The sequence below is a fragment of the Nycticebus coucang genome, chromosome 10 (genome assembly GCF_027406575.1).
Source record: "Nycticebus coucang isolate mNycCou1 chromosome 10, mNycCou1.pri, whole genome shotgun sequence".
Taxonomy (NCBI): Eukaryota; Metazoa; Chordata; class Mammalia; order Primates; family Lorisidae; genus Nycticebus; species Nycticebus coucang.
This window is the reverse complement of record NC_069789.1, coordinates 124,884,215-124,908,914: the sequence shown is the minus strand read 5'-3', so window position 1 is coordinate 124,908,914 and position 24,700 is coordinate 124,884,215. Positions and strand designations below refer to the sequence as shown.

Sequence of the window (24,700 nt, the reverse complement as noted above, 5' to 3'; positions counted from 1 at the left end):
CGACTTTCGGTCACCTTATTGAGTGACGGCAGAGGCGGAGCTCCAACTGACATGTTCATTAAGGGCAGGGCTCCGAGACCACGTCCCCAAGATCGACGTCTTGCTACCCGGGGCGGCCAGAGGCAAGCGGCTGTAGCCCCGCCTCCGGCCTTGGGCTCCACCTCCCGGCCCCACTTCCGCCGGGCGAGCGTCGGTAGGGGCCGCTGCCGTAAATCAGGCAGGAGGTTTGCCGCATCACGGAAGATGGCGGCCGCGGCGGTGAACGGGGCGGCAGGCGTCTCAACCTCGGGGCCTGCCGCGACCTCTGGCACTATCCTGCAGGCCGCCGCTGGCATGTACGAGCAACTTAAGGGCGAGTGGAACCGTAAAAGCCCCAATCTTAGCAAGTGCGGGGAAGAGCTGGGGCGCCTCAAGGTAGGGGTCGGCAAGCCGGGGAAACCAAGCGTGAGGGGGGCGCTAGGTGGAGTCTGGATCCAACCAAGTTCCAGGCGGTCAGAGAGACCGCGGTGCCGACGAGATCAAGGCGCGGTGGAGGGATCGCATAGGGCGAAATATTCAGAACAGCCAAAGTGCAGGCTAGAAGCGAGAGGCCTGGAACCGACCAAATGAGCTTCCACGGGGCGAAGTGGGGATCAGGAAAGACTGACGATGGCAGGACCGAGTAAGGGGTTTAAATTTTGGTGCTTGGGTGCCAACCTGGTCAGAGTGGCAGGATGAGGTTGTCGGCAGTTTTTGTGATGGCAGATTCTAGACAAGACCAAGTGGAGAATGAGGATTGCACAGAGTAATGAAAGAGAGGCTGAGATGACGGGGTGTATATAGGGATATGTGGTTAAAACCAGGCCTACTTAAGATCTGAGAGATCTGGGGTTAGGCATGGATCTGGGAGGACGATTGCCAAGTTGTTAGTGCAAGACTGAACCAGGGGGCGGCGCCTGTGGCTCAAGTCGGTAAGGCGCCGGCCCCATATACCGAGGGTGGCAGGTTCAAACCCGGCCCCGGCCAAACTGCAACCAAAAAAAAAAAAAAAAAAAATAGCCGGGCGTTGTGGCGGGCGCCGGTAGTCCCAGCTACTCGGGAGGCTGAGGCAAGAGAATCGCTTAAGCCCAGGAGTTGGAGGTTGCTGTGAGCTGTGTGACGCCACGGCACTCTACCGAGGGCCATAAAGTGAGACTCTGTCTCTACAAAAAAAAAAAAAAAGACTGAACCAGGAAGAAATATTCTTATAGGTAGAGAGCAAGAATATGGGGCTAAACGTGCTGCAGACCAGTGTATTTGAGCAGAGTATAAATGCAACACAGTGGGTTCGACCAAGTTGGTGGGTCTGCTAAGGAATGTGTATGGGCTGGACTGTGGGAGGTTAGCTCCCTCTCTCACTGATGTAGATTTTGGGGGCAGCCCAGCTACCCTTTACTGATAGAGTGTGGAGGAGAACTGAAGATGCTAGTATTCCCCCTCTCCCTGTGATTCCATTGGGTCAAACATCAAGTGTCTTCTCCTTGTTTCTCCAGTGAGGCTGTTAATAATTGTAATATGAGGTCATTCTAAATGGGCATTTGCTGTGTGTTCTGACTCTGTTGTGAGTGATTAATGAGGACTGACTCCTTTAATACTCAAAACAATTGTAGGAGTCAGGAATGATTAGCTTCATTTTTCTGGTAGGAATACCAAAGCCTAGAGAAAGTAAGTAATCTGTATTTGAAGTCTCAACCTGTTTCCTTCATTCTCTCCCTTCCTATCAGCTAGTTCTGCTGGAGCTCAACTTCCTTCCAACCACAGGGACCAAGCTGACCAAACAGCAGCTCATTCTGGCCCGTGAGTGTCACTGGGGTTATTGGGGAGTAATGGGCTGGAGGTGATGGCAGGAATAGCAGTGGTGGTTGGAGAAGGGACCCCACTCACCTCCTGAGTGCCCACTCTGTCATCCACAGGTGACATACTGGAGATCGGGGCCCAGTGGAGCATCCTGCGAAAGGACATCCCCTCCTTCGAGCGCTACATGGCACAGCTCAAATGCTACTACTTTGATTACAAGTGAGGATGGGCCTGTCCCTGATTGGGGGGTGTGGGTGGTTACATGGCAGCTCTTTTATCTCTAGTGCCCCAGCCACTTGGGTTGTCTTTCTTCACCTGGGAACTCCTGTTCTGCTTAGTACTGTAGTGGCTGCAGAATCAGGAAGTTGACCTGGAGGTCCTGAGCCTTAAGTCGTATGACCCAGTCTCCTCCTACCCATTCCCACACTACATCCCCTCTTTCCAGTGTGGCCACCATCACCTTTAACTTCCCTGGGCCCCATCTTGCCCTTCTGACTCATACCGCAATGACACGCAGTAGGATCTTTATGACACTAAAATTTGACACACACTGTTGATCCCTTGCTCAGAGTTTTTCATGCTCTCCATGGCCCTCAGGCACAATACCAAGTTCTTTCCTATGGCCTCCAATGCTGTCCTAGCCATATCCCTCTGCCCATGTTCCCCCATTTCATTCTGATCCCTCTAGTGTGCCTCTTATCCCAGCTCTGTATCTCTCACTAGATTTTGAGCTTCCTAATAGCAGAGCCTAGAGTTATCTTGGTCACTACTGTTTCCCCTACCTACCACAGGGGCCTACCACAATTCTGCCTACCACAGGGCCAAGTCCAGAGCAAGGACTCAATATTGTATTGACTATAAAACTGAAAAAAAAAAAAAGAACATAAAACTGAATGATTAATGGCCTACATGGATTAATGATTAAGAATTTGACCTCAGACAAATTTGGGTTTGAAATTTCCTGCTCCTTCCTTATTATGTGGTCTTGGGCAAAAGACCTTACTTCTCTAAGTCTCAGTTTCCCCCCCTAAAGTGAGGGATCAGTCAGTGTTAGCTATATAATGGTTATCTGTATAATTGTAACTGATATTTATGTAGTTTTTATTTGATTAGAACAGTAATCACCTCGTCTGTCTTAAATTATTTAATTCACTTATTCCTTGTTTATTTAACCCATCTCTATGAACTGAATATTCTGGTGATGCTCATTTTATAGTTTGGGAAACCAAGGCTGAGTCTTTTCACTGAAGTAAAGTCACTTGTTTGGATCAATATGACTTGGTAGTGACTTTCTTTGTGTGTTTTGGGGGCTCAGCTTCCTCATCTAAAAGGCCAGGACCTCATACCCTTTCAAAGGGTATGAGGTCCCTAACATTACAGGGCAGTTGGTAGGGTCCCTGGAGCCTGAGGTGGAGGGCTCCATAAGTCCCTACGCCCTTCTTACCTTGGTTACCCTTCTCTGGTCCACAGGGAGCAGCTCCCTGAGTCAGCCTATATGCACCAACTCTTGGGCCTCAACCTTCTTTTCCTGCTGTCTCAGAACCGGGTGGCTGAGTTTCACACAGAACTGGAGCGGCTTCCTGCCAAGGACATCCAGACTAATGTCTACATCAAACACCCTGTGTCCCTCGAGCAAGTGAGACTGAGGATGGGGAAGGGGGAGGGCCTGGCTAACGTGAATGGTACACAGATAATAGGGAGGTTTTTCTGAAGGGGTGGCCGTGGACTACCCATCTTTCAACCCATGGATTAATTACTTGTTCATCCAACAAATTTGAATCTCAACTGTATGCCAGGCACTGTGGCCAGTTTTCAGATTGTGCAGGGAATCCAACAGATAAAATCCCTCATCTTTTGGTAAGGACATTCAGGTAAAGAAACAGAGAGTAAATCAAAAAGAATAAGTAACCTTGGGTAGCGCCTATGACTCAAAGGAGTAGGGCCCCATATGCCAGAGGTGGTGGGTTCAAACCCAGCTCTGGCCAAAAACTGCAAAAAAAAAAAGAATAAATAACCTTTATAGCCTGTCAGATGTCAAGTGCTGTAGAGAAGGTTAAAGCAGGAAGGAGAATAGAGAGTTGGGATCAGGGGTGAAATTTTATCTAGGGTGGTCAGGGAAGGCCTCACAGAAAAGATGAAATTTCAGGAAGAAAGGGTGATGAACCGAACCATGTGGACATCCAGGTAGAGAACCAGCCAGTTAAGTGTCCTGAGGCAGAAACAAGCCTTCTGTGTCTAAGGGACAGCAAAAAAGACAGTGTTTCTGGAACACAGTTAGTAGAGCCTGGGAAAAGCTTTAGGACCTAAGGTTAGGAAGTTGTTCCTGGAGCTGGGAAGATTTGGCTGGTGGGAAGAGGATGGGAGAGAGGGTAGTTACTGAAGGTAGCATGGTTTGGACAGAGATGTGGAGGGATAAGACTGGAGTTCATCAGCTTTGTCTTCCTCCTGTGATTGGAGAATAGATGAGGTAATTAGATACCTGCCCAGGGCAGGCTTAGAGAGAGAATGTGTGTGTAAACCAGGGATGGCTTCCTGGAAGAGGAGGTACCAGTCTGCCTGGGGAAATGGGTGGTGTATGGTAAAGGGTGTTGCAGCAAAGTAGTGATTTGGGGGCACTAGGAGTGCTATGAGGCCCCATCAGGTAGGCCCTATGCTGCCTCTTTATCCTCTTTTCCCCATCTCTGGTCTCTGTAGTACCTGATGGAGGGCAGCTACAACAAGGTGTTCCTGGCCAAGGGGAACATCCCTGCTGAGAGTTACACTTTCTTCATTGACATCCTGCTTGACACTATCAGGTGTGTGGGGGACCAGGCCCTGTGGGCTTTGAAAAGAGCTTGGCCTTGAATCACTCCCCAAGTTTGAATCCCTTTCCAGCTGCTTGTTACTGAGTGGGCTTGGCATGTTTTTTGTTTTTTTTTTTTTTTTCCTGAGACAGAGTCATGCTCTATTGCCTTGAATAGAGTACAGTGGGATCATCACAGGTCACAGCAACCTTGAACTCCTGGGCTCAAGTGATCCTCCTGCCTCAGCCTCCTAAATAGCTGGGACTTAGATGCACACTACTGTGCCTGGCTAAGTTTTTTTCTATTTTTAGTAGAGACAGGGTCTCATTCTTTCTTGTTCAGGCTTGTCTCATATTCCTGAGCTCAAGCAATCCTCCTGCCTTGGCTTCCCAGAGTGCTAGGATTACAGGTGTGGGCCACCGTGCCCAGCCTGGACATATTTCTTACCTTCCTAGCCCCTTGGTTCTCCTTTTTGGAGAATTGGGACTAGTCCTGAGATTGTGGATGACAGCCCTCATCCCACCCTGGGCTGTTTACATATGTGGCCGTATGTGTCAAACCTGAGCATAGACTTGGCACCCAAACAGTGCTCAGCAGACAGGGTCCATGCTGCCTGTCTTAGAAGTGCTCCAGCCCATCTCCCATCCCAGATACTCATCCATTGAGTCACCTGAACTCACCTTAGATCACCTAAACTGTGGAACCCTCAGTTTCCCCTTCTCTAGAAGGGGGGAATCAAGTCTCACTAGCTCCTTGGGTTGCTGTGTGCACAAGTGACATCACATGGGCAGGTGAACATAACATACACATCCCTTAAGGAGTAAAAGGGTATTGAAATAGTGGCAGAGCTGGTTTTCCTACAGACATAGCAGGAGTGAGGAGGGGTAGGGAGTACCCAAGTTCCTATCACTTGGCCTAGGAGCTCCATCTCAGAAATGACATGCTCTTCCGTGTCACTAGTTTTCCCTAGAGCTAAGCCCTTTCCCTTGTTACAATGACTTGCTGCCTTGTTTTCTACTTCAGTGTTGTTCTTGGGGGATGCCTCTTAATGGGTACAAGAAACCCCCTCAGGATCTGCGAAGGGGGTGTTACATGAAGAGATCCCCTCATGTGAATGATGAGCTGGGTTTTAGATAGCTGAAATCCTTATAGCTGGGAGTGGGATTCAGAGTTTGAGCCCACGAGTCAGCAAGATCTGGCTGTGGATCCTACCGCCACCCCCCACAGCCCTTGCTTGCTTTGCAACTAATTACTCCCCCTCTGAGTCTCGATCAGTACGTGATGCAGGGGATGTCATTTATACCAGCCATCAGTGCTGAAGGATCAGAGCTGATCTATATCAGGTCTAAGAGGACAGGGCCTGGGAGGTTGTCTGTTTTCAATAATGAGAAGCTCATCATCTTTCCCCAGGGATGAGATTGCTGGATGCATCGAAAAGGCCTATGAGAAAATCCTTTTCACTGAGGCCACCCGGATCCTCTTCTTCAACACACCCAAAAAGATGACAGACTATGCCAAGAAGGTGGCTGGGGTGCTGGGGCAAGGGGCTCTGGGGCCAAGTGGTTCACTCTCTAACAGTAGTGTGGGACAGTACAAGAGTTAAAGGTTTAAATTCAGCATTGTGACTTTAGGCAGATTACCAGACTTCTCTGGGCTTCCATTTCTCTCTGTAGAATGGGCTGGAGTAACACCTGGGATGAGCTTAGCGTAGCACCTGGTACTTGATGGAGGTCAGTGCTTTACACACATTGGCTCCTGTCCTTATCAAAAGTGGCAGCTTTTTCTGCAAGACTTTATTTACTTCACTTGGTCTGGGGTGTTGGAACAGGAGTGGTGCCCGTAAAGATGTTGATGCATGGCATGCGGTGACTCTACAGTGTACCAGGAGGAGGACCAAGAAGAGTCTATGGAAGAGGCGAAATTGAGTTGGAGTGATGGTGTCAGCTGTTGCTGATCACTCCCTCCAGGCCAAACACGATTCTCAGTGCTTTAGAGGTGTTCATTGAATCTGCACAACAGACCTGGAGAAGTGTATAATTAGGGTCTGTATCTCAAACGTGGAGAAACTGAGGCACAAAGAGGGAAGTTGCTTGCTTAGAGTTGTTTGGGTAGAGTAGGGTTAGTGAGGAAAGAGTGTGGCACGTGTTGGTAAGTGCTGGCGCCATGGTGCAGGGGCAGCATTTGTGATCACTCACTCATCGCTCATCCTTCCCTTCCTGCAGCGAGGGTGGGTCCTTGGCCCCCACAACTACTACAGTTTTGCCAGCCAGCAGCAGAAACCGGAAGACACCACCATTCCCTCCACAGAACTGGCCAAACAGGTCATCGAGTACGCCCGGCAGCTGGAGATGATCGTCTGAACTCACCAGCCACTGTGGTGGGGCAGGTTACGCCTTCTTTAAGACACAGTACTGGGTTTCCTCAAATAAAGGTGGATTGACATTCTTGTTCTAGGCCTTGTCTCCCAGCTGGGGTGGTGAGGTGACAAGTTCAAATAACACTCTCTATATCAACCTCTGTCCAGAGGCCATTGCTCAGGGTCTCAAACACAAGTGCCCACTGTAGGGCACAGCAGCAGTGTGGACGCATGGGAATTCTGGGCTAGTACACCAGATTTTTTTCTTTTTTTTTTTTTGTAGAGACAGAGTCTCACTTTATGGCCCTCAGTAGAGTGCTGTGGCCTCACACAGCTCACAGCAACCTCCAACTCCTGGGCTTAAGCGATTTTCTTGTCTCAGCCTCCCGAGCAGCTGGGACTACAGGCGCACGCCACAACGCCCGGCTATTCAGATTTTTTTCAATGAAGGTGGTGTAGGGTCTTGTTTTTAAAAAATCTTGGCAGTGCATTAAATAATTACTAAAATGACTTGTGAAATGGGACACATCTGTGGGGTACCCATTAGAGCCCTCTGTGAATGAGAGGTATGGTTCCTGGCATGGGCTTGCCCTGGTTCCCACCCTTCCTCAGCCAGCTCTTTGACTTAGGACCTCCCCCACGCCCACTCCCAGCTTATGTTTTCTGCCTTGAAGTTTTTTTTTTTAAGCCGTCACCCTGGGTAGAGTGCTGTGGCATCACAGCTCACAGCAACCTCCAACTCCTGGGCTCAAGTGATTCTCCTGCCTCTGCCTCCTAAGTAGCTGGGATTACAGGCGCCTGCCACAATGCCTGGCTATTTTTTGGTTGCAGCCATCATTGTTTGGCCCAGGCTGGATTCCAACCAGCCAGCTCAGCCTGCCTTGAACTTCTTTTTTTTTTGGTTTTTTGGCCAGGGCTGGGTTTGAACCCACCACCTCCGGCATGTGGGACCGGTGCCCTACTCCTTGAGCCACAGGTGCCGCCCATACCTTGAACTTCTTAGGAAAGACTTTAAGGCATAGAGCTCTTTGTGGGGTGAGATTTTCAAAAAAGTTCCGGAGTCAGTTTTCCCAACTGTAAAATGAGAAAGATTATATCTTTCCAAAGTGGCTTGTGCTGAACCTTTTGAGAGCATGCGGTCAACTTAGAATGGAGCTTATAGTATTGAGAATGAGATCACCCCACCGTTGGGACTGTCAGTCTAGATGCCAGTGAATGGAACCTCACTTGTTGCTGTTCTGGGTTCATCCTCCTACTTCTCCCAGCTTGCGGTTTTCTCCTGAAGACCTCTGCCTTGCACCACCCAACCCTCAGCAGATGACTGACAGGCTGCTAGGCATCTGGGTTGGTTTTATTGGCATGAAGGGTAAAGTGGAGGGTGTTGTGCAGACAACTCAGTTGGAAGGAGTGGCCTGCAAGTCGTAGTGCTCCAGCCCAGCTACCAGGGAGCCAGCTAGCTTGATGGTGGCGACCCAGGGTGGCTCACTCAGGTGGTTGGTAGGTGTGCTCAGCCTAGAGGAAGGGTAGAGTCAGTAGGGCCTGGACACAAAGCCAGGCTCTTACCCCTCTAGGGCTTTACTTTCCCATCTGAATAAAGAGGCCTTGTCTGAATATCCCCAAGGCAATTGAGGGCAGGACTGATGTGCTTAATTTTAGGAACATGAGGGCTGAGAGTTGGTGATAGTATCCAGGGCAGAGTTGCCCAGTGACTTGGTGTCCTCTGGATCCAGGGTCAGGCACTGGTGACCAGATCAAGTAGTTCAGTGGGGGAAGAGGGGGTCAACGGTAGCTGGAGGGCACAGTCTCCCCTAGATGTGGGAACTGCAGTTCAAGAGCTGGGACATCAGTGCCCTCTGGTGGTCACAGCCTTCGGTCCCAGAGTCAGGAGAAATTGCCATATGTGGGAGGAGTCAGGAATCAGGGAGAGGGCTTCCTTTGTATCTCCGAGTTTACCCCCCATTTGATTCCAGGAAGATATTATCTTCTTCCCTCTGATCCCTGAAGAGCTTGGGACGTGTCCTCAGGGTAGGGTCAAGACAGTGTAACCCAGGATCAGGCCAGCTGGGACCAGCTTCCCTCCCTGATGGCTCCAGAGAGTGAAGGGACCAGGGTCAACTTCAGGGTGTGGATACCATAGGGCTGGGCCAAAGTGTCCCGTCTCTTGTTAGGAGTCAATATGGGATCAAGACTTCTGGACCTGGAACCTTGGATGGGAACTCAGGTTTGAGATGTGGCCAAGAGAAAGACTGAGGGCTAGGACGCCAAAGGGCTAAATGGGACTCTAGCCAGGAAAAGGCTGGGGCTCAGAACTTCGAAGGGTATTCCCTCCCCTCCCTCTCTCTGACCTCCCCTTACCAGGCAGAAACGTTGCGTGGCAGGCGGCGATGGCCTGGCTGGTGGCGGCAGTAACATTTGCAGGGACAAGAGTTAAGCACCTGGAAGGGCGGCCAGTGGCGCGCAGCGCCGGTGTTAGCTGCCCCGGCCAGGGGTGCCACGTTGATACCACTCCCTCTACTGCCGCTATCAGTCGTGGTAGCTGTAGTTTCTTCGCGGGGACCATCTCCCGGCACGCCATCTTCGCGGGTTGCGCCCCGGGCCGCGCGAGTACCCTTGTTTCTACGTGCGCGGGTCTTGATAGGCGCGGGCAGCGATGGCTCAGCAGCAGAGGGAATTGGAACCGGGGCTGGGGCCTGGTCCGCGGCCAAGGCGGGGGGCAGAGCGGGGGCGGGGGCAGGAACCGAGGCTAGCTCCGTGTGGCCAAGGCCTGGGGTGGGCGGGAGCGCCACCGGCAGCGGCGCTAGCTGGAGTGGGGGCGGTTGCGGTGTGGGCGGCGGCGCGGGCGGGGGTGTGGGTGGTGGAGTGGGCGGCGGTGGCGGCGGTGGTGGGAAATCCTGCAGGCCCGGAGGCCCGGGGCGCACTGGCTCGCCGTTGGTGGGCGCGGGGAAGATGAACATAGGTGGAGCCAGCAGGGCAGGTGCGGGCCTCCGAAGCCCGGGAGCGGAGTGCATCTGCCCTGGTGGTGATGGAGGGGATCCCCAGGGCCCTGAGAGCGCTGCTGCGCGCCGTCGGGGCGCCCCAACGCCTCCGCCAGCCCCATTGAAGCGAAAGTGGCGTTCAGGGCCGTCGGTAGGGCTCACCCAGTCGAACTTAGGCTTTGAACCTGGGAAGGTGGTGTAGGGTGGCGGCGCTAGGGCTCGGGCGTGGGACAGAGGCGCTGAAGGGGCACTAGAACACCCTTCGCCGTCTCCATCACCGCCCTCGGTTTCCTGTACCACCCGAGGGACCTCTCCCAAGGGACGAGCGGCTCCAGTAGCCAGGGGCCCTTGCTTCAGGACTTCAGCGTAAGAGATGGCACCGGAGGCAGCGAAGAGTCCTCCGCCTCCGCCGCCCCCGAGCGAGGCTTTGGCCTCTAAGGAACCTGAGGCTGCCGCAGAGGGAAGGGGAGGTCCCGACTTGAAGGTGACTTTACATAGTAGGCTCAGGCCGGACTCGGAAGCCGCAGGCCGGGGCATTTCGCCTTCGCCTGACTGGGGAGACGTCCCTCCTCGAACCCCGCCAGCGGCCTGGCCCTCGCTGCTGTGCCCAACGTGGTTTTCTGGGGGGGTTGCGGCGGGTGTGGCTAGAGCAGGAGTGATGCTGCGGTCCGAGGGCTGCCAGTTTGAAGGTGGCGGCTTCCGCTGCTCCAAGGGCGGTGGAGACGAGGGTGGGACCCTCGGGATAGGGTCCTTTTCGGTTAGCTGGCGGGGCGGTGGCGGCAGCGGGTGGAGGCTCGGAGGGTCGCCCTGGCCGCGATGGCTCGCCTCTAGCAGGCTGCGGATCCGGGGCAGTGGAGTGCCCGCAGGTTTTCTCCACTTAGACGGCGCGGGCAACAGGGTCCCCACGGGGGGAGGGGGTGGTGGCGAGACCGCAGCGGCAGCCCCCTCCTCTGGAGGAGGCGTCACTGGCGAGGGCAGTTCTAAGGTCAGGGGCAGGGGCGAGGGTGAGGCCTGGGGCTCCCGGGGTACCAGGAGTCCCGGGGGCGCGGAGCTGCCAGGGAACCAGACGCCCAGCCCGCGAGCCAAGCGCATGGCTGGAGAGGAAAGGGTCACCTCGGGCTCCACTAGGGGCGTCCGTCGGGAGTCAGAGGCGCGGTCACAGGCCTGCTCTTTTCGGGAGCCCCCGCCTGCGGACGGCTCCGACTGCACGTTGCCCATTTCTGACAGAGGTCGCGGACTGTGATCAGAAAACCTTCAGCCAGTCAGTCTTCCAGGGCTGTGGGGATCCCACAAGGCTGGCTGTACTTGGTCTTACTAGTTCGACGGCCCCCGCCTCTCCCTGTTCTCCAAGATCCGCTCAAGCCCTAGTCCCTAGGGTCTCATCATTTACGCTTTCTTCCCCATGACCTCCCACAGCTACTGTTCGGATACTTAGGTCCCAACCCCTTATTGTACTAAGGTTCTACCCTTGACTGGTTCCTCAGATCACATCCCTACACTTTGGCCATGTCCCAAGTTTCCAGGCTCCAAAACTCATCTTGCTTGCCTTCTTGTCGGTCTCTCAGGCCATATCACTAGCGATGGTTGTGCCCAGTAGCCTACAAGGCCTACAAGAAGTTCAAGTTCTCTCCCAGCACACTAACAAGGCTCCAGAGCCCTAGGCCACGCCCCTATTTCTGGTCCCGCCTCCGATTGTCGGGGAATTGTGCCTCATCCAAACCCTCAACCCACCTCCGATAGGGTCTCGCCTCTGCCTAACAAATACCAGGTATTCTCGTCCTATTAATACTAATCCCTCAGTCCTCACCTCTAACCCTTTGATGCACCCTTCTCACTGTTGATATATGGGTCCCGCTCTCTTTCCAGGCAGCGGCAGATCCTTGGGCCTCCTAAATTTCTTTTCCTGCTCCTGGTATATTAGCAGGTTTCAACACTCTGGCTCCACCCCTTTCCCCAAGCACCGCACTGGCTCCTCCCCCCAGAGGACCCCACTTACCGACTCCTCTAGCCCACCAAAGTTGAGACCGCGGCCCCCAGGGCCCAGGGCAGGGCGGGGAACGGCTGTAGCAGAAAATAACCGAAAAGAACGAGGGTGCGGGTGAAGGCAAGTGGGCGAGACAGCGAGGGAGGACCCCCGAGACGTAGGCCCCGCCCCCTAGCTCGAGGCCCCGCCTCCTTTGAGCCAGCTTGTGTGGAACCTGGATCTCCCTTTGAAATACTCTGTGTCTTCTTCCTCGCCCCCAGGCTGTCTAGTCTTAAACTCCACCCCTTTAGAGCGTTCTCCTTAGCCCCTCCCCTTCAGAATGCTCCGCCCTCTGTTATTCCCTCTCAAGGCCCCGCCCATTACGGACACTGCTACGTAGCTCCTCCCTTTTGAACCTCTCATCTGCCACACCCCTAAAGCAATTTATCTCTAAGCTCCTTCTTTTTAAGACCTGGCAACATTTCTTCTCAGACTCTTATCCTTCCTCCAGCCTGCAGAGAAGGCCCATCCACCCTGGACCCGCCCCTTCCATGACGCATGCACTTGTCCGCGCCTTCAGCATCTAAACCTTTTCGCTCAGGCTCTCCGACCCCGCCCCCTCCTGAAGGCTCCCTTCTCGCCCCACCCCTTTTCGAACCCTGCCAGGCAGCCAGCCCCTCCCATTTAGAACCCAAAGCGTAGACCACCGCCTCTTTAGAACCCTGAGACCAGTCCTTGTTCCTGTCCCCCCCTCATATCATCAGGGATCAATGGCTCAAATGGGTAGAAAAGTGGGGGATACTCTCTGGATCTTAAGAAAATGGGGGTTGGGGGGCTGTTCCCTGGAGCGAGTGCCGGGCTCTAGGACCCAGCGGGCAAGTACGCCCGCCTCTCTTTTACCCCTCCCCCAAACCGCCCCCTCCCCCCAACCCGTCCTCCAGGTTCCCCCTCCCTCCCCCCTCGCCCGGGCTCCCGGTGCCGGTCTCCAGCGCCGCCGGAGCCAGCGAGGGAGCCAGAGCGAACAGGAGGAGGAGGAGGCCGCGTCGCCGCCGCTCGGAGCCCGGCCGGAGCCTCCCAGGCAGGTGCCAAGGGGGGCGAGGGGGCGGGGGCTGACAGAACGCCTGCACAGATGAGGGGGCGGTCAGGATCGCGCTGCGCCTTCTGCCCACCCGGGCGCCTCCTCGGACCCCGGCTGGGAGGACAAGGGAGTGGGGACCCCCAAACTGCGTGGCAGCCATTTGGGGTACCAGTCTCCATTTGGGGGGCCTGGACCTCCTCTGTGGACTCCTCATTCACAAAATTCCGTCCTGGACCCCCACCATTGAGGAACTCTGAGGACCACTCCCCCCCACCCCCGGGGAACGTAGGTGTGTGCGGGGAGAGTAGGACACCCTGAAACCCCGTGCCCCATTCCAGCTAGGCCCTGGAAGGACCCCTACCCTCTTTCCCAGCTTCACCTGTTGTCGGGGGAGGCGGGCGGACAAAGGCAGCAAAGCGTCACGTGACTGCTCATTCACAAAATCCCATCCCATTGAGTAAAGGGGGCTGGGGGCGTTGCGGCCTCCCCTTCCCCTCCCAAAGGGCAGGGGAAACCCGGCTGCTTGCAGGTGGGGGGAGGGGGCTAGGGCTGTCCTGGGTCCCTAAGGTTGGGACGTCAGGGTTCTCATGCTGGGTAGCAGTGAGGGGCTAGACGCTGATCCCGATTAGTGGGTGGAGGGCTACGTCCCCTGAGATGGGGGGCGGGGTAAAATGGCTCTGAAGGATGCTGGAGCGCTGGGAGGGAGGGATCAATCTCCCCCCTCCCCATCTTTCCCCCTTGGCTTCCTTCGGCTGGGGCCTGAGGGAATAGCCTAGATTTTTGTGAATGAAACGCTCTTTGGATGTGCCTTCTGTCGCCCGTTCCTGATTTCTTCTGCCTCCATCTCCCTCTCGGCCTCTCTTTCTGGCCATTTCTGGTTCTCTCCCTGTTCCCTGCCTATCTCCCGTTGCTGGGTGACTCAGTGAGCTTTGCATCCGGTCTCATTCATAAATCCGGGAAGGGGTGGGGGGAAAAGAGCCTGGGTTTTTCACCCAGCCTGTGGCCTGGACTACAGGGTGCGGAGGCAGTGTTGGGGGAACTGGTGCTGAGTTGATGGGCCCAGAGAAAATACATATGCGCAGGCACCCAGCTGTGAGGGGGAACGCTGGGTGGGGCCGTGGGTATGTGCTGAGAGGGAAGGAGACAGGGTTGATAGGGGATGCACAGGAGGGGGAGGGGAAGTGGAAAACCAAGGCTATGGGTTGGGGATGGAAAGATGAGGGAAAGGTGGGTATGGAGAGAAAAGGTAGACATGGGGAAGAAAGTAGACATGGGAGAAAAGAGATGGCATGAGGAAGAAAGGAGCTGCGAGGGAAGAAGGTGGATTTGGGGGAGAAGGTGTGCATTGGTAGCTTAGGGTGGAATGGATCCAGATGTCAGTGATGAAGATGGAGCAAGATAAGGTTGGGGAAACATTCAATGGGAGAGCAGGATTTGAGTTCACTGACTGTGTTGTCCCTGTTGTGCCCCCCTTCAGGTACATGGTGCGGGTCCGAGCTGTGGTGATGGCCCGAGATGACTCCAGTGGGGGCTGGCTGCCTGTGGGGGGCGGGGGCCTCAGCCAGGTGAGCGTATGTCGGGTCCGAGGGGCCAGGCCCGAGGGGGGGGCCCGCCAGGGGCACTACGTCATCCACGGGGAGCGCCTCCGGGACCAGAAAGTGAGCCACCCTGGGACGCTGGGGTAGGGTGGGGCCCTGGGGAGGCAAGGGAAGGGGACTGGGCATGCAGAGGAGAGGTCAGGTTGTCTCCCAGACTGGAAATCAAACTGGGGTGTGGGATGGAGTTGGGAAGTGGACATCTGTTTGATGCATAAGAGTTGGGAATTTCAGGAATATTTGGGATATTAAGCAGGTTCTGTCCACTGCAGTCTTCCGCTAGACTATCAGAGCAACCTCCTTACTGGGCCCCCTGCCCTGCTCCTGCTGCTCTCCTACAACCCCAGCCTGCTTCCCAGGGGCACTGCTAACACCCAACGCAGATCATTTCCCTCCTTTGCTCAGAACCTTCCCTGGGCTCCATCTTGCTCAGAGATCCTCACTTCAGAGGCCCTATACTAGCTGGCCCCTGTCTGCCCTAAGTATATGGAAGCATTTGGTGGGGGTCCATTTGGAAGAGTCATTGCAGTTAAAAGTCCTATATGTGGGTTCATCAGGACTAATGGGGATGTTTGGTGCAATTTGGGAGGATAATGTTGAATTTCAGCTGGGGATGTGAAAGATTTGATTGTTTGAAAAGACTTGGGGGAAGGGTTGCATTTCAGAGGAGGAGTTGGTAGAATGAGGTGGGGGCATTTGAAATGGTGAGAAGGAATCTAGTGCTGGCTCGGCGCCTGTGACTCAAGTGGCTAAAGCGCCAACCACATACACCTGAGCTGGCGAGTTCGAATCCAGTCCAGGTCTGCCAAACAACAATGATGACTGCAACCAAAAAATAGCTGAGCATTGTGATGGGTGCCTGTAATCCCAGCTACTTGGGAGGCGGAGGCAGGAGACTCGCTTGAGCCCAGGACTTGGAGGTTGCTGTGAGCTGTGATGCCATAGCACTCCACCCAGGGCGAAAGCTTGAGGCTGTCTCAAAAAAAAAAAGGAAATCTAGTGCTAGGCAAGGATAAGAGGGAACATCCAGGCTGTGGACTATCAACTGAGAGGGAGTCCATGCACATTTACTATGAATATTTGGGGCAAAATTTCAGGAGATTATTGGAGCATCAGATGGGGATTAACAGTAATATTTTGAGATGTTCAATAAAGTTTGGGGGTGCTATCAATTCAGATAGTTATTGAAAAGGGGCACATTTTTGAGGCATTCCATAAGATTTGAGTTTCTGACTGGAATATCAGAAGGAGCATATTAGAAAAAACATAGGAATCAAGTTATCAATTGGGAAAAACATTGGTGTATCAGAGGTATGCTTTTTTTTTTTTTTTTGTAGAGACAGAGTTTCACTTTACTGCCCTCAGTAGAGTGCCATGGTGTCACACAGCTCACAGCAACCTCCAACTCCTGGGCTTAGGCGATTCTCCTGCCTCAGCCTCCCAAGTAGCTGGGACTACAGGTGCCTGCCACAGCACCCGGCTATTTTTTTTGTTGTTGCAGTTTGGCCGGGTCTGGGTTTGAACCCGCTACCCTCGGTATATAGGGCCGGCGCCCTGCTCACTGAGCCACAGGCGCCACCCCAGAGGTATGCTTAATAAAACTGGAGAGTTGTACTAGGTGTTGATCAGAGTTCAGGGGTATACCTAGGGTTGGAAAATGATGTTTGTGGGATGCCAGGGTAGGAAGAAGGGTTAGGGCTAGAAGGGAAGTCACAGGCATGGCTGGATAGAGGTGTCTGACTCTGCCCCCTCCTTCCGCTTAGACGACCTTGGAGTGTACCCTGAGGCCAGGCTTGGTTTACAACAAGGTCAACCCCATCTTCCACCACTGGAGCCTGGGTGACTGCAAGTTTGGGCTGACGTTTCAGAGTCCTGCAGAGGCCGATGAGTTCCAGAAGAGCCTGCTGGCTGCGCTGGCCACCCTGGGTCGAGGTGAACAGCATAGGTTATGGAACTGGGGACTATGGGGTGGGGGAAGGAGAAGCTGAGCCCAGGGAACTCACTCTGTGCCTTTCTCCCTGCCCCAGGGTCACTCACCCCCTCCTCTTCCTCCTCCTCCTCCTCCCCTTCCCAGGACACCGCAGAGACCCCCTGCCCTTTGACGGTGAGTCTCCAAGATGGCTCTCTGCTGGGAGAGCAAGGGTTTTGTTCCTATTCTACAAACATTCTTAAGCACCTACCATGTAGCAGGTACCATGCCACGTGTTGGGGACACAAACTTGGGCCCAGACTATTAGGATTGATTCAATCTCAGTTACTCTAGTTTTTCTATCCTGCCATGATTCACACACATTCATTCCAGGGACTTATTTTATTTTTTTTTTTGTAGACACAGAGTCTCACTGTACCACCCTCGGGTAGAGTGCCGTGACGTCACACAGCTCAGCAACCTCTAACTCTTGGGCTTACGCGATTCTCTTGCCTCAGCCTCCCGAGCAGCTGGGACTACAGGCGCCCGCCACAACGCCCGGCTATTTTTTTGTTGCAGTTTGGCCGGGGCTGGGTCTGAACCCGCCACCCTCGGCATATGGGGCCGGCGCCCTACTCACTGAGCCACAGGCGCCGCCCGATTCCAGGGACTTATTAAACACCTTCTGTGTAGCAGGCAGTGTTTTAGGCACCCAGGACATATCAATGAACAAAATCTCCCTTTTCTCATGGAGCTTCCATTCTAATGTGGAAAGATGAAAATTAAAAAACAAACAAATGAAAAAAGATAAGTGATAAAAATGAATAAATATTAAAAGTAAATATATGAACAAGTTAGTGACAACTCCATTTACTCAGGCTACAAGCCTTGGGGTCATCTTTGACTTGTCTTATTTTTTTATGTTTCTTATCTAATCTTTCAGCCAGTCAATATTGGTTCTACTTTCAAAATGATCACAAGCTGCTTCTAACCTGGTACTGTCCAATCTCACCTCCCCCTGGACTGTCTCAACAGCTTCTCATTGTCAACGTCCTCCCTCCTGTCCCCTAGTGTCTTCCCCACCCATAGCCAGGGGGACCCTATTGATGAGTGAATCAGAGCATACCTCTCCTCCACTTTGAACTCTCCCAGGGCTCCAGTTCACTCAGAATAAAGGACAAAGTCCTTACAGTGGCACATAAGTACCATGCCATCTGGCCCTGTGTTAATCTCCTGCTCACTCACTCTGCTCTAGCCACATTGCCTTCCTTTCTGTTACTCCAACAGGGCAGCCACATCCTGCTGAGGGGCTTTGCACTGTCTGTTGTCTGGAACATTCTTTCCCAATTTCCGTATGGTTCATTTCCTTATTTCTTTCAGGGTTTTACACAAATATCACCTTCTTAGTGAGGTTGTATTTGGGTAATTTATGTAAAATTGCAATCTCTCAATGCTTCTTGTCCAGTTCTATTGTTTTCTTTGTCTTCTAAGATATTTTTCTCATTTCCTTTCTGAAAAGACAATTTTCTTATCTCTTAGTTTACTGTCCATCTTCCATGCTAGAATGTCAGCTCCAGGAAGGCAAGGATGTTTTGTTGGTTTCTTGCTGCAACTCCAGTGCCTGAAACAGTGCCTGGCAGACACACAATAAGGATACAGTAAATATGTGTTGAATAACTTGAATGAATGAATGCACATCATGTTGGATGCTATTTGGCACTTCCTGGCAACAGTGGGAGTTGCTGAGAACATCTGAAGGAACAAAACTGATTCTCTAGGCAGAAAGAGGGGAAATTCCAGGGTAATGGGAGATGGATGCAGGCCACAAGAGTTCCACAGAGTTCTCATCTATTGAGCCCTTACTTAGGAAAGATGCTTTGCTTTCCATGCTTCATCTTGAACAATGGTCTGGCTTGTCATGGGTCTTCAATGAATGTATATTGATGATGGGGAAAAGATGATGTAGTTACAGAAGGAAACTAAGGGTCTGAGAAGTGATGCTGCAGCTCATTTCAGGACAGAACTTGGTTTGCATATGACGGAGAGTACTCCAGGTGGTGGAACTGCCCCAATCAAAGTGTGGTGGTGGGCACCAAACAAGGGGGCGGCTGGCTGGCCAAGGGAGAGGGGTTCTGGGAAGGAAGAAGATGATTTCATATTCTGTAGGTTGGTGAGCTGAGCAGGTAAGAGGGATCTCTATAATAATAGCAGTAACCATTTCTAGCTTCTCTGTACTTCTGGCATGTGCTATGCCCTTTATGGTAAGGCCTAAGGACATGCTCACGAATAAGTACTGTTATGATCCCCATTTTACAGAGAAGACAGGCTCAAAGAGGTGAGCTCACTGGCCAGAGGTCACACAACCAGTCAATGGCACACCTGGGTTTGAACCCAGGCCTGCCTGGCCACGGAGCCCTTGCTCTCAATGGGAGGGGGTCTGTGTGAGGGCTTCGGCCCGGGGAAGGACGGGTTCCTGCACTGAGGCCGCCAATCTCCCCCAGTCTCATGTGGACAGCGACTCCTCCTCCAATCACAGCCACCAGGAGACACCTTCCACCGCCACGGCCCCCATTATCACGATGGAGTCGGCTTCTGGCTTTGGACCGGGCACGTCTCCGCAGCGCCGCCGCTCCTCGGCTCAGGTTCGACCTCTGCCCCCTAGCGGAAGTCTGGTTTCGGGATGGAAAGGGGGTGGGCGGTGGGGTCCTAAAGGGGGTGAGAGGGCCTGTGGGGGCCAGAAACACAGATCCCAGGGGATGGCTGGCCTAACTACTCAGCTGGGAAGGAGGGGGAGGCGTGGAAAGAGATGAGAAGGTGTGATGGGGAACTGGGAAGAGTCTTGGAGGCCTGGGTTTCTCTGAGCGTTGTGTCTCCTGCGCTCTTGGAGAATTAAGGACTTCTGAATTCCAGAGGGGTTTGGGGGACGATTTGGACAATTGTCCGAGTATATTAGAAGATGCTGGTACCCATGGGAGTAGTCCTGCAGACTGCTTAATTAATTCATGGGGGTGGGAGTGAGGAGTGGGAAGGCTCAGTGCCTAAGTGTATGAAAGGAACTCAGGAACCAAACTGGGATCCAGAACTCCTGGATCTGAAGGTAGGTACTCTTGGATCTTGAGTGAGGATTTGGAGCCTTAAGCCGCTGGGTCCTTAAGGTCTGGGATAGAGGACAGATTCTTGGTCTTCTGAGACTGGCATGGATTCTGGTGGGTGGTGAATGAGTCACAGACACCTGCTAAGCTTGTCTCCTTGTCCCTTCGTCCCCCAGACCTACCCTCCTCTTCTACCGTTTACTGGGATTCCAGACGCCTCAGAACCCTTGGCCGGGGCAGCGAGCCCGGGTTGGGGCGGCCGCGGGTATGAGGATTACCGACGCTCTGGGCCAACCGCGCCCCTCGCCTTGTCTACCTGCGTCGTACGCTTCGCCAAGTCGGGCACGTTGAGGGGTGCAGCCCTGGGGTCTCCAGCGGCACTACCTGCCCCTCTGACAGATGCTGCGCCTCCAGCGCCCCCAGCTCGCCCACCCCCCGGGCCGGGCCCCGCCCCTGCGCCGGCCAAGGCCTCCCCGGAGGCGGAGGAGGCTGCGCGCTGCGTTCATTGCCGCGCGCTGTTTCGCCGCCGTGCTGACGGGCGTGGCGGTCGCTGTGCAGAGGCCCCGGACCCGGGTCGCATATTGGTGCGCCGTCTCAGCTGCCTGTGGTGTGCGGAGAGCTTACTCTACCACTGCCTGTCGGACGCCGAGGGCGACTTCTCGGACCCATGCGCCTGTGAGCCCGGCCACCCACGCCCCGCCGCGCGCTGGGCCGCGCTGGCGGCTCTCTCCCTGGCGGTGCCCTGCCTCTGCTGCTACGCGCCCCTGCGCGCGTGCCACTGGGTCGCGGCGCGATGTGGCTGCGCCGGCTGTGGAGGTCGTCACGAGGAGGCTGCACGGTGAGAACGGCCTGGCGGGTTCCGTAGCCAGATCGAGGACCCAAAATTGAGGGTCCAGGACTCCTGTTTCCATTCGGACCTAAAACCCAAACCTAGGCACATCTGGAACTTGGAGTTTGAGTTTGGATTGAAAGATCCCAGACCTGGAATCTGGATCCCAAACCTGGGACTGAGAGACCCCACACCCAGCTTCACTGGGATTATCCGAGAGGTTTTAGGCATTCTGAGTTCTGGCGTCCCCCATTCCCCCCACCTGGAGGCCCCAGGCATTCCCAGACTCTGCACCTCAGTAGAACCAGGAGCATACAGTTTCCTGAGAGATGCAGGGCACTGAAGCCTAATTTCATGTTCAAATTACCAACTCAGATCATGGTTATGCCTGGCACTATGATCCTCAGATTACAGCCCCAGAATTAGGAGTTGCCAATACCTAAACCTGCCTGATCCAATTACTCCCAGATCTTGAGACTGTAGGACCCAGAATTACCCCCAAATGGTCCCTGAATGTTCTCCTTAGACCTGGTGCACCCACATCTGAGATATTTTTGTAGCCCCAGGAGTCTTGAGACACCAAACCCACCTGGGCTTGAGATTCCATTATGTTCTAGAATTGCCAGGCCAGATACTGGCCCCAAGTCTATCCACTACTGAGTGCCCATAGGACACCCCCCCAAGAAAAAAAAAAACCTGGCCCCAGATTCAGGAACACTGAGATATAAAATGTCTAGGTAACTTTCAAATGCTGTGAGACCCCAGACTCAAGATGCACTTGAGCCCTTGGATATGCTCAAACATGAGATAATCTCTGACCAAAATGATGTGGGAAACTCATGCTAGAGCCCCCCAGATCCAGATATCAGACACCAAGATACTCTAGGAGCCAGGGATCAAAGAACTCTGTAGACTCACCAATCCCAAGCCAGTATTCTCAGGAGCTTTGGATTTCATATTTAAGACTCGGAGGTGCCTGGTGCTTCAGATGTATGACTGAAGGCCACCAACACCTCAGGGCCCAAGACTGGTTTCAAGTCTTCAAATGCCCTCTTCCAGTCCCATTTGGACTTGGATTTTGAGACCCAAATGTCTTGGAATCTTCAGGTTCCTTCTACCCACAGATCCCCAATTTCCTGAAGTCTGGGGGTTCAGCTCTCAGAAGATGGGATGGCCATGGCAACCCAGACCTCTGGACCCATGGCCCTCAGCCCTTGAATGACCCTAAGGTGCTTTAGGAGCACTGTACTCAAGATCCCAAGGTGCCATCCATCCCCAAGATGCAGGGCTCAAGCCCCCACAATGTTGGAATTGTTACTGATCCAAGACCTTAGTCCTTCCATAGCAAAGATATTCAGATTTGAGGTGCCACAGAACCCTAGCACTCTCAGACCCCAGATTTCTTTGACTCAAACTTCTCTATCCCTGATTCTCCAGGCTGCTTTTGTGCATCCTGAGACCAGCTATCCCTTGAATCCTGGTGTCTGTCGGCCTCTGAGACTCCAAGGTCCCCAGCTCTCAAATTCTGGTTCCCAGGATCCCAGCCCAGGCCTCTTATTAATCCTGAGAATTACCCCTTTATCCACTATTTTGAACTCATATTCTTGGATTTTAGACCACCTGAGAGTTCATCCACTCCCACCTCTAGGAGCCAGCATTGCCATAGATGATTGTATGTGCTGTTCACTAAGCAACAGCAACAGCCCAGGGGTTGAGTTGGGCTAGAACTCACATTGCAGTCTGCTGGCCCAGGGGGGCCCTCAGCGGGAGGATACACAACCCCCCCTAGCTATGGCTCTGTTGGGTCCCCGCCCCCAATTCTCAGTTTTCCAAACCCTCTATGCCCAACCTTGAGCCAACCCCTCCCCCTTCTTTTATATTCTGCCTCTCCTTTAACTCCTTCCCTTCCATCTCAAAGTAGGAAGTTGCTTCCAAAAGTTTGGCAGCCTGTTTTATGGCCCTGTGGGACTTTTCATCTGTGAAAAGGGATGCCACACTTTTCCCTAAGTGGAATGGGACTTCCAGTGTAACTAAGGTCTGGTGTCCTGTATGGGGTGAGAGCTTCAAGGTCTTGGAGCAAGACAGTCTCAATGTTTGGGCTTGGGACCTGCATCTGGCCCCAAGCATTTGGAAAAAGTGCACTTTCCTTTCCTCATTACCTAGACTGGGATGGCTTTGTAGGGGTTCAATGGATAGGTTCTCTGTCACTTCCTTTAAATTATTAACTATTTATTACATCCGGAACCTGTGAGATTCAGCTCTCCCAACCAGACCCTGGGATGGGTGAGAGAAAAGGGGGTGGAGTGTCCCTCCCATCCCCACTCTGCCCAGCTCTCATCACTGTCAGACCCATCAGAGCTGAGGGCGGAGGGACTAGAGGCTGGGGCGGCCTGGGTCCCCCTCCCCCTCTCTGTGCCTCGGTCTCCCCCCTTCCGTGTTGGGGGGGAAGCTCCATTCTTAACCTACCTCGTTTTGGGGAGGGGTGGGACGGGGGACCAGAGTGCTGTAAGGTGCTGTGGGACTGCAGATGAAGCGGTGGGGACCTGGGAAAGGTTCCCTAGCCACCACCTCCCAGCAGCGCCTCTCCCAGGTCTCCTAGTCCTGCTCCCTGATGGTACCCACCTCTGATCCATGATTACCCTTCATTGCCCCCAAATCAGGGGGGCATGGAGGGCTGACCCTGGGAGCCAGGAAGACCTCAGACCCTGGAGCCCCCAGGCCCAATTTCCCAGCTGCTGGCCCCTCAGATTGGATGCTTGGCCCCCAGACTTGGGGGAGGCACCCCAATATTTATCTTCCTGATTTGATTCCAAGCCAGTCTGTGACCTCAATATTGTCCATATCAGTACAGGCTGAAATGGTGGGGGAGAATGGGGGCCAAAGACCCAGCCTTGTCATTGGGGGAGGGGGCATGACATCTGCTCCAAGAAATCTCTGTGACAAAGTCTCAGCCTGTGTTATTTATTTGCAGTAGCGTGCCCCATCTACTCACTTTTTGAATTGCCAAACCAGACTTCTGCCTAAATCCTCCTTTCCCTCCTCATCCTTTAGTCCCAGGCAGACCCTCCAGCTAAGTTTTATAGTCCCCCAACAAGCACATTTATTGAACACCCATAATGTAGGCCAAGCTCATGACTATAATCTTAGCACTCTGGGAGGCCGAGGTGGGTGGATTGCTTGAGCTCAAGAGTTCAAAACCAGCTTGAGCAAGAGTGAGACCCCATCTCTACTAAAAAAAAAAAACTAGCCAGGCATTGTGGTGGGCACCTGTAGTCTCAGCTACTCTGGAGGCTGAGGCATGAGGATTGCTGAAGGCCAAGAGTTTGAGGTCACAGCACTTGGCAGAGTGAGACTCTGTCTGAAAACAAACAAAAAACCCAAAAGAAACACCCATAATGTGCCAAGCCCTGTTTTAGGCACTGAGGTAAAGTAGCGAGTAGAACAGATAAAAATCCCTTTCCACAAAGAGCTTATGAGTTTTGTAGTGGGGGAGACAAAAAGCCAATGACTTAATATGCTAGAAATGATATAAACTATAAAGAAAAAAATAAAGTGGGGATGGGATGGTCAGATTAGGACTTACACAGGAGTTGAACAGAGCCCTGAAGGAAGGAGGGAGTCTCATGGATGTCAGCAGAGAAGAACATGCCACGTAAAGGAACAGCCAGTGCAAGGCCCTGAGGCAGAAGTGTCTGGTAAGTCTGAGGAACATTGGGGAAGCTTAGTGTCCAGCAGGAAAAAGCAAGGAGAGTACTAGATGACGGCAGATCTGTTGGGCCTTGCAAGCCATTGTATGGACTTTGGTTTTTACCCTGAGTGAGATGGAGCTACAGGTAGGTCCCAAGCATGGGAGGGATGTGAGCTGATTCAGATGTTCTCTGCTATATGTGGGCAACAGACAGACTGGGGGTGGGAGCAGGCTGAGGGTGAGGAGGGTGCTGTGATTGTCCAGGGCAAGACAGTTGGACAGGACCAAAGTGAGGGCAGTGGAGTAGGAGAGAAGTGGGCAGATACTTGATCTATTTTGAAGATAGAGTGCACATATTTATATGTGGGTTCCATGTAATCAGAGGAGTCAAGGTTATAAGTACAAGTTTTTGACCTGAGCAATTTTTTTTAAATGTAGCACTCAACAGTTGTTGAACCTGACTAATTTTAAATGTTTTATTGAGGTCACAAAATGGTTTCCCGAGTGCTCTGCCTTCCAGTAAGCAGGACTATGAAAAGACTAGGCAGGCAGAGCCCCTGAGGAACAAATTCTGGCCTTTATTCTTCCTTGAGGCTCCCAGTCTATTTCCACTCCCA

The 24,700-nt window shown here is 53.2% G+C and overlaps 3 protein-coding genes across 5 annotated transcripts; 2 read left to right on the top strand and 1 right to left on the bottom strand.

Annotated features, from left to right (window-relative positions):
• PSMD8 (proteasome 26S subunit, non-ATPase 8) lies at positions 1–7,045 on the top strand. Its single transcript, XM_053607491.1, has 7 exons — positions 1–414; positions 1,743–1,815; positions 1,932–2,034; positions 3,286–3,451; positions 4,510–4,610; positions 6,009–6,120; positions 6,821–7,045. Exons 1-7 carry the CDS (start codon positions 52–54, stop codon positions 6,956–6,958), a joined length of 1,056 nt encoding a protein of 351 aa, XP_053463466.1. The 5' UTR covers positions 1–51; the 3' UTR covers positions 6,959–7,045.
• A 952-nt stretch (positions 7,046–7,997) lies between these two features.
• GGN (gametogenetin) lies at positions 7,998–11,540 on the bottom strand. The gene is made up of 2 exons (XM_053607490.1): positions 9,310–11,540; positions 7,998–8,466 (listed from the first exon to the last, which is right to left on the bottom strand). Exons 1-2 carry the CDS (start codon positions 11,145–11,147, stop codon positions 8,349–8,351), a joined length of 1,956 nt encoding a protein of 651 aa, XP_053463465.1. The 5' UTR covers positions 11,148–11,540; the 3' UTR covers positions 7,998–8,348.
• A 1,303-nt stretch (positions 11,541–12,843) lies between these two features.
• SPRED3 (sprouty related EVH1 domain containing 3) lies at positions 12,844–23,345 on the top strand. Of its 3 annotated transcripts, XM_053607489.1 has the most exons (6): positions 12,844–12,970; positions 14,448–14,628; positions 16,329–16,497; positions 16,593–16,669; positions 18,976–19,116; positions 19,743–23,345. In XM_053607489.1, exons 2-6 carry the CDS (start codon positions 14,452–14,454, stop codon positions 20,406–20,408), a joined length of 1,230 nt encoding a protein of 409 aa, XP_053463464.1. In that variant the 5' UTR covers positions 12,844–12,970; positions 14,448–14,451; the 3' UTR covers positions 20,409–23,345. The 3 variants fall into 3 exon arrangements, with proteins under 3 accessions (XP_053463464.1, XP_053463463.1, XP_053463462.1); XM_053607488.1 differs by lacking the exon at positions 12,844–12,970 and having other exon boundaries at positions 14,126–14,535; XM_053607487.1 differs by lacking the exon at positions 12,844–12,970 and having other exon boundaries at positions 14,126–14,628.
• The last annotated feature ends 1,355 nt before the right edge of the window (positions 23,346–24,700 follow it).